Below are 9337 nucleotides of genomic sequence, written 5' to 3'. Positions count from 1 at the left end.
TACCACCTCACCCCAGTTAGAATGGCTATAATCAAGAACTCTAATAACAACAGATGCTGGAGGGGATGTGGCCAAAAGGGAACCCTACTGCATTGTTGGTGGGAGTGTAAACTTGTTCAATCACTTTGGAAAGTAGTACGGAGGTTCCTCAGAAGACTCCACATAGAGCTCCCCTATGACCCAGCAATCCCACTTTTGGGCATTTACCCAAACTATCAAAAACAAGGCCATACTAAAGCTACCAGCACAATTATGTTTATTGCAGCATTATTTACCATAGCTAAGATGTGAAGGCAACCCAGATGCCCCTCAGTAGATGAATGGATCAAGAAAATATGGTATATTTATACAATGGAATTCTATGCCTCCATCAGAAACAATGACATCACTCCATTTGTTACAAATTGGAAAGACTTAGAAAAAATTATACTAAGTGAAGTAAGCTAGGCCCAAGGAAACATAGGTCCCATGGTTTCCCTTATTTGCAATAACTAGTATAAGTCTAGGACAAGCAGAAAAAGTCAAAAGCTATGTACATATGACCATATAAGATAATGTTAAGTGAAATGAACCCCACAATAGGGACACAAGTGTTTTTTTCTTTCTTGCTATTATTTTTAATGTATTTAAAATGTATTATGTGATTTTTTTTGTTTCTTTTGTATGTTACTCCCCCATGGTATAACCCCTGTTTTCACTGTATTTGATATTGGTGCCCTGCATCTTTTATATACATTTTTCTAATTTAGGGAGGGGAAGGGAAATAACAAAATGCTTAAATAAGGATACAGGTTGATCATCTTTAACAATGATATGTACAAGACACTATATTGAAAACAAACTTTACAACTTGGGGTTCAGGAGGGAGGAGTTGGGGAGGTGGGTTGGGAAGGGATGGTAAGGGAAAAACAAAGGAGGGAGTAACAATGCTCAATAGGAAATGTATTCATTACCTTACTCCTGTAACTGTAACCCCTCCATACAGTATTTTTACAATAAAAAACATGTATTTAAAAAAAGAGACCTCAAGTTCTCTTCTCCTGCCACTAACTGGGCAACTGTGTGACAGGGTTGTCTGGCCTTTGAGAAATGAAGGTATTAGTCCAGCTGGTAACAAAAATCTATTTCAGTTTCAAAGGCAAGGGTTTGTCCCTTATAAAAGAATATTACTGGTGCCAGTGGCTCACATCTGTAACCCTAACTACTCAGGAGGTTGACATCTGACTATCAAGGTTTGAAGCCAGTCTTGGCAGGAAAGTCTGTGAGCTTCTTATCTCTAATAAACAAGCAAAAAGTCAGATGTGGAACTGTAGCTCAAACACCAGCCTTGAGCAAAAAAATAATCCCTAAGAGACAGCACCCTGGCCCTGAGTTTAAGTTCTAGTACTGGCACGTGTACATATGTGTACATGTGCACACGTGTGCGTGCACACGTGTGTGCGCGCACACACACATACACACATTACTACCAGATCATAGTAGGGAAATTTTGTATCCTGAGTTGTTTTAACATCTGTGGATAGAGGCAGAGTGCTGTTATTAGAGCTAGAGGTTGAAGTAAGAACAATCAGATAAAAGTTCTGGGAAACAGTGTTGCTGCAAACCATGAGCACAGATTTTTACTTGTCCATACACCTTAAAATCTTTTTTTTGGCAACAGATGAAACAAGGAGAAATCACAGGATCTCTAAAGAATATGTAGCAATCATAGTGCACAATTCATGTTCCCCAATATAATACACATTTGCCATATCATCTTTGCTCATATTATTTTTTTCTACCCTGAATACATTCTCCCTTCCTACTTACAAAATTCTCTTTACCCCATTCCTAAGAGCTCCCATCAGGAGAAAATGGTTTTTATATATTTTGTGGTTATCGGTTATGGCCCTTAGTTCTTTCTACCTCCCAATGAACTTTAGATCCATTATGACTAGAATACAAACTCCTTGAAGGCAGAGTAAGTATAGGTCAAGTTTATCTATGTGGTCCTGGGCAAGCCTAACATATTGTAGGCACTCAATAAAAGTTTTCTGAATCAAACTGCACAGGGATTTTCAGATTACCTGCTAATGTGACAGCAATGGAGACTGAGTCATATCCCAAGGCATTTGTGGCATTGCACGTATAGAAACCCACATCAGCTTCCACTGGTGCCAAGATTTGTAAGGAGTCATCAGGCTGCAGGAGAATCCTGGAGGAAGAGAAAAGAAATTTAAACCTAGTTAAGTCAGCTGACTTTTCTTTTTGCCATTCAATATTGGGAAGACTGGTAGGGAGCTCAGGGGTTATGAGCAATATAGTACTTTAACAACTGAGAAACTAGCTAAGACATTCAGGAGTTTCATCTCTCTTGGTACTTCCATTGGTGTGATTCTGATGACAATACCAAACAAGAAAGTTTTGATTGCTTTTAAACATACTGCTTGCTTGATCTAAATACTACTACTAAATACTTCTAGTTGGAGTAGATAGCATATATTCACTAATTGCACATGACACGCACAACACCAGAGGCAAGGGAAGATGCTAGAACAAATGATTTAGGTAGATATTGAGGGAAGGCTTAATAAGGAAAACAAAAAGGTATAAAGAAGGCATAGGGCTTGCTTGGTAGCTGGAAAGTGGGTAGGATTTGATGTAATAGAAAGAAGCATCTGTGAAGGAGAAGAGAGAAGAAGTCTGAATGCAAATATTGATAAAGGATTACAATGCACACATTTGAGAGAAATTTTCTGTGTAACTCTCTCAGTTCTGTTGTCTTCATTAGCCTATAGGTATTCTAAGCACAACATGAAGTTTTTCTTTCTTGCTTTAATTCTCACAAAACTGCACAGGTCCCTTTGTAGAGAAGAATGACAGCAAAAATTGCTCTTTTGAGTCAGGGAGCAAAAATTTCAGAATGATTATTGTCTAGTTCAAACACTTTACCCAAAAAGAATTATAAAAATCAAACTGTGAATGCCTGCAATGAGTTTCAAAACATGTTCCAATTTCAGTTGAGTTTTCTTTCCTGGATTTATGCCATTTCTAGTAAGGACATGGCACATGAGAGTAGAGAGGCAGATTAGTGACTAATGGTGGCTCAAAGCCTATGCCTTTGTGCTTCTTAGGCTGACAGTAATTAACATGGGTATGCAGAAGTGGGGATCTAGAAAGGTCAGAGAGAAACTCAAAAGAGCTAGTACCCAACCCAGACAGGGCCTTAGGTCAACAGGCTATTCACAGAAATGGTTTTGTGACAACTTTTGAGCTTCTAGAGTCAGTTATTTCCATCTTAGTGATTCTTTCCACCTCTCTAGTTTGAAAAGGCTCAAAGAAGTGGTCACACAATATTATGTTAACATCCATCCCTAGGAAGCAAGTAGGCAATGAGGTAATTTCTCAAGAAGTGGGAGGAGATAGCCTAAGGTCAGAAAAAGTTGTAAAACTTGCTAAATTTAACACTACTAGTCATTGCTCCTGCCCCAGCAACATTTTCCCACTAGACAATTCTTTTTTATTTTTTCTTCACTCTTGTCCTTACTGGATCTTTGTAGACTATATTGTTTTAAGTTTAGCACACCTTCTGGGTATCTCTCAATTGTTCTGAAGTGAGTGACCAGTATAGCAATGGATCAGTCTCATCAGCTCTGCTTTTGGCCTTGGGCCTATTAAATTGCTATTTTTATCTAGGTCAGAAGAAATGTAAACCATAGGGGAAATAAAGCTTAAATCTAATGACTCAAGTTAGGTATGAACAATTCTGGTAAAAATGGAGAAGAAAAGGTAACACTTTTGTTAAAAGAGATTTTTGGATGATTTGTACTTGCTTCAGTACCACTGTACATTATCACCAGTATTATTATGAATAGGCAAACTTTTGTGGCACTGCGTAAGGACTGAAACAAGAAAGCTGCAGGGTATTGCAACAGAATCCATTCACTCATTCATTTATTCACCCATCAAACATCAACTGTTTCTAAAAGTCAAGCAATTACATGTTTACTTCAAAGATCCTAATAAGAGAAAGATGATTGTATTGTGTACTTATTTTTTAATAGACCACACAATACTTTAGGTAATAGCGGCAATAGTTCTTATCAGATGCAATGTAATCTTATTACAGGCAAAATAATGCAGTATTACTGCTAAGTCTCTTCAGGTGTTCAAGCTGTTTTAGATTAACCAAAACAAAAACTGACTTTATGATTTAAATCTTTATGATGTACTAAAATTATGTATGCATCCATAACAATTTCTAAACAAGAATAACAAAAGCAGGCTTCATTACATTTTAATAGACTTGACTACTCAGGATGATTGAATTTAATAGGTTACTATGAAGTTTCATCCCTAAGAAGGCAGAGATGAAAATTCGCTAAATCTCCTAAACCGTTAGGGAAGTTGCCTCCTTACAACTGTGGCATGTCTCTTTTTTTCTATAGAAAGGATTCTTAAAATACTTTCAGCAGGAGGCTCAAACAGTTCTGTTGAACTTTATTTTGGTTCTGCTACATTTAAGTAAAATGGCCATCGCAAATCTCTTCTATGGTTTAGCTTTCAACTTCTAAAACTCAGTTGAAGTATATTTTCTGCTCAGCAGCAGGAATTGTTACACTAAGACAGATAACTTTCAAGCCATCCTTTGGTATATTTCTAACATCTCTTGTTGATAATACAGATTGGACACCTGGTGGTGGTGAATTAAACGTGTGTGTGGCTAGAAGGAGATTATGAAGGAGTAGGAAGACACATAATATTGGCCACTGTTCCAGTTTATTAGATTTTTTTTTGCATGGAACTAATGAATGTATCTGATCTCAAGTAGAGGGTAGAAATTCCTTTCTTATATGGGGCTTGAACCATTTTCTAGGTGGGGTTAACTTTTGTAACTCAGTTTTGCTGGGCAATGGCATTGCTAAGTGAGACACAAAGCTTTTTGCCCAAGTCTGAAGCTTGAAAAAGTATTGCTACAGAAGTAGTGAAGAGAAAAGAGGAAATCCATAACCATAAGGATTTAAACCAGGATACAAGCAGTGAAAATAAAAAGAAAGAACAGAGATCACAAGATTTAACATTTGTGTATGATTTTATCCTATAAACTATGTATAGAAAAACAAAGAAGCTATACTCTTTGCCTTTATAAAAATCTTAAATATTTTTCTAAGGAAAAAAAAACCCTACATGGACCTGAACTGGTCATTTGTTGTGCTTATTTATAGTCATAAAAATAAGCTCTAGAGCTCAAAGGTAGTTAAGCTACTTGGAGACTGAGTCAGAGTTTGAATCACAATTTCTTGTTTTTGGCTCAGCACTTTTTCTCTACTTTGGGGTCTTTGGGGACACTGAAAGATTCAATTGTTTAATCATGCTTTATTTTGTAGTCAGAAACTGCCCATAAGTGTGTCATAGGCCATCTGGACATTCTATTTCTTTCCCTAACAATCTGTTAAAGCACTAGTCCTTTTAGAGGTAAGGAAAAATTTAGCTCCTATTGTTGCTACATTCTGTCCATAAAATTGGTAGCTTACATTATGGAATTTTATTCATCCATTAGAAAGGATGATAATATACAGTTGTAAAGAAATGGAAAGAAGTGGAAAAATTATATTAAGTAAATCAGTCCCAGAGAGATAAAGGTTGAATGTTTTCCTTCATAAATAGAAGTGAGAATTAGCTTATAAACTTATAAATAAATAGAATGGGTGGTATGTGAGTGTATACAAATGTATTAACCAAAATATGGTAGATTCAAGGGAGAACTCAAACAGTGTAATTCCTTAGAAAGGCAAAGTAGAAGCTCAACAAAATACCAGGAAATGGGAACTTGGAAAGGGGTGGGGTTATCAGGAGAGAGGTAGATGAATGAAAAGGAGATGTAGGGAGAGTGCAGTCAAGAATTCAATGTACATATATATATATGTCTGTGTGTGTGTGTGTGTGTGTGTGTGTGTGTGTGTGACATTTTCTTGATCCATTCTTCTACTTAAGGACATCTGGAATTCTATGCCTTCATCAGAAACAATGACACTGTCCCATTTGTTGGGAAATTGGAAAGAATTGGAAAAAATAAAATTAAGTGAAGTATGCCAGACCCAAAGAAACATAGGTCCCATGGTTTCCCTTATTTGCAATAATTAGTATACATCTAGAATAATCTTACCAAACAAGCAGAAAAGGCCAAAAGCTATGTACATACCATATAAGATGATGCTAAGTGAAATGAACCCCAAAATATGGACACAGAGGTTTTTTCTTTGTTGCTGTTGTTTTTAATGGACTATGTGATTTTTTTTTGTTTCTTTTGGATGCTCTTCCCCCTATGGTATAAGCCCTCTTGTCACTGTATTTGATTCTGGTGCCCTGCATCTTCTATATACATTTTTCTAATTTGACGAGGGGAAGGGAAATAACAAAATGCTGAAACAAAGATACAGGTTGATCCATTGAAACATGAGACATATAAGACACTATAATGAAAATGAACTTTACAACTTGGCCGGGGAGGGTGGGGAGGCCAGGAGGGAAGGGATAGTAGGGAAAAAACAAAGGAGGGGGTAAAAATGCTTCATAGGAAATGTACTCATTACCTTACTCAAGTAACCATAACCCCTCTGTACAGTATCTTTACAATAAAAATATTTAAAAAAAGAATTCAATGTATAACCTACAAAATTAAGTGAGAGAAGAGGTGGGTTGAGAGGGATGGGTGACAAGGTTGAAAGGGGTGACATTGATCAAGACGCACTGTACTCATAAACAGCTTTGTTAAATCACAACTCCTTTCCATACTTGCTGAAAGGTAATAAAACAATATATAAATATGATACACAAAAGAAACGAAATTTGTAGCTAGGAGTTTGGAGCTACCAGTAGGGAAAGCAGGAGTTTTGGAGAGGGTTTTCATGTAGGCCTCTCTAGGAAGCATGAGAAGACAAATGGAAATGGCTTGCTGAAGAGACTGAAGTTTTATGTTAGCCTCTCCATCTAGCCAGGCCAGAGGGAGAAGGATTCCTGGAAACAAAACAAAACAAAACATTTTCTTTGTATTTCAGGAATCTACTCTATTAATTTTAACTTAATTTGTTAGTAGCTGATTTCTGTCAGCTTGTGTTTAGGATGCAAATTTGACAGGCCTGTTTCAGAATGTGTAGGAACAGAAACATAGTGCCACCTTCCAAGTAAAACCAGAATGATTTCTTGGGGGTTGTTTTGGAATTTAAGAAATCAGAAGATGAGGGGACATAGAATGGGCACAGTAAAGACTGACATAGCAAATGGTACTGCAGTCATATCAATATTCCTTGGTCTAACAATATTCCTTGCTTCCATCCCACACTTACATGTCAGTTCTCTCTGGACTAAAAGTTATTTATTTCTTTTTTTTGTACATTTTTTATTATAAAAATGTTGTACAAGGTAATAAGTACATTTCCTATTAAGCATTATTGTCTCCTCCTTTGTTTTCCCCCTACCATCCCATCCCTCCCACCTTCACAACTACCACCCCCTTCCCCACCCCCAAGTTATTTCTTTAACAGAGCTGTCTTGCTTTCTGGGACATTTACTTAAAGCTTCTTTATGATAGCATTTCTTTTAAAATATTCTACAAATAATAAAGATTGCTTGAGAGAGTACAAAAATTGTTTTAGCTATATAAGTTAAAAAAGTCTTTGCCATGCATATGAGGAATATGTGGAAAAATATACATAGGTCCCACTGAGTACAATCTTCTGGAAGCGAAGGTTTCCTTTGCATTGGCAATGTGTATCAATCAAGTGCTCTTACTGGGAAAGGAGGCAGCTCAAAGTGTACAAAGGAAATCTTCAGCAATTCTGTGAGTAGGGAGGCTTCAGGATATCCTCCTGATCCTCTCTTGGCTGAACTGGGACTGTTACGTCTTATGTAAACCCTCTTTTCAAACTGACCTCCATGACCAGCCATGAGCTGCTGTATGGAGAAGACTTCCCAAATTAGAGTCAAGAGTCAATTGGAATTTAGACTCTAATCTGAAGTCATGTGGTTTTGGGCAATTCTCATTCAAAGACGAAAGCCTCTTAAGTTCCTTCTGTAAACAGGATAATAGTAGGATCATGTTCTTATGAAGATAAAATAAAGGGTATACAGACTCATTCTTTCTGTTTTCCAAGTAAGAAAGCACCAATTTCAATATTATAAATATATTAGTGGGTTTTTTCCTTAGGAAATGTTGTTTTATTTTTTTAATATATATATATATATATATATATATATATTTATTGTAAAGATACTGTACACAGGGGTTACAGTTACATGAGTAAGATAATGAGTACATTTCCTATTGAGCATTGTTACTGCCTCCTTTGTTTTTCTCCTACTTCTTTTGCTTTTTAATAGTATAGATAGTAGCCTAAGTAGCCTCTTGGGAATTTCTCATCAGAAATGGCAGAGTACCATCTGGGATATGATCTTATGCCATCTTAGGCCTCTTGTCCTAATTAGCTTTCTTAAACCATATGCAGGCCTCAAGATAGGCCTAGACACTGAGTCCCAGGTTTTCAAATTTAACTGCTCCATGTCCTAAAACAAATTTGTCACTCCAGTCAAGATGCCTTCTTTGACTCTCTTTGTCATTTGTATGGGATAGAAGCAGCCTGCTTTGCCTCCTTTCTATCTCTCCAAACCCTCACTTTAAGAACTTTTCAAGTTTTATTTCTTTGTGCTACCACAGTCCATAAGAATCTCCCCCTTGCCCTTTTCTTTTTAGCCATGCCTTTCCACCATGCATGGCGGGGCAGCAGTTTGGTAAATAAACTTCTTCTCCTGCCTGAATAGCATTTCTCTTCATCGGCTACCTAATGAAACCTACATATTTAATATATTATCTTATATATGGTGCTATGACTCGGATGGGGTTTTTCAGTTAGAAATGTTTAAAATTTCCTAACTACCCCTTTTCTGAGAACCGAACTGCCTTGTTACACCACACAAGACTTTTCACCAATACCATTGCTGGCCTTCACATCCACGTCCACACCACCTCTCTACTCTGCCCCTCAATGCCTCATGAGACTTCCTCCAGTCTTCATCTAAGGAGTCACTCATACCAAGTGACAGCTGCTGCCTGCTGCCTTCTCCCAGAGGGGACCACATCTCAGCCTTTTACCTCTACTGTGGATGCCCCTTGCCAGCAGGAAGTAGCCAGAGAGAATTTTCACCCCTTTTCATAATTATCAAAAGGCTGGAATGTAAGGTCTGCACAGGGACACCTCCCTACTTCTTGGCTAAGTTTCCACCCAGTTATCTGTTGTAACTGGCAGACCTGGAAGCAGTCGCCTTCCCCTCCTGCTAGGTCACAGCCTGGGCCCCTCCAGTC

At 37.5% G+C, this 9337-nt stretch overlaps 1 protein-coding gene across 1 annotated transcript in view; it reads right to left on the bottom strand.

Moving 5' to 3' along the window:
• Window positions 1–9337, bottom strand: part of Adamtsl1 (ADAMTS-like 1) — a 385192-nt gene that overhangs the window by 72800 nt on the left and 303055 nt on the right. Inside the window, exon 20 of the mRNA XM_013020837.1 lies at window positions 2067–2194. Coding sequence (XP_012876291.1) covers window positions 2067–2194 — 128 coding nt within the window. The remainder of the gene's footprint in view (window positions 1–2066; window positions 2195–9337) is intronic.

This window comes from Dipodomys ordii, unplaced genomic scaffold (assembly GCF_000151885.1).
Source record: "Dipodomys ordii isolate 6190 unplaced genomic scaffold, Dord_2.0 Scaffold53, whole genome shotgun sequence".
NCBI classification, from domain to species: Eukaryota; Metazoa; Chordata; class Mammalia; order Rodentia; family Heteromyidae; genus Dipodomys; species Dipodomys ordii.
This window is presented reverse-complemented; position numbering and strand designations above follow the sequence as displayed.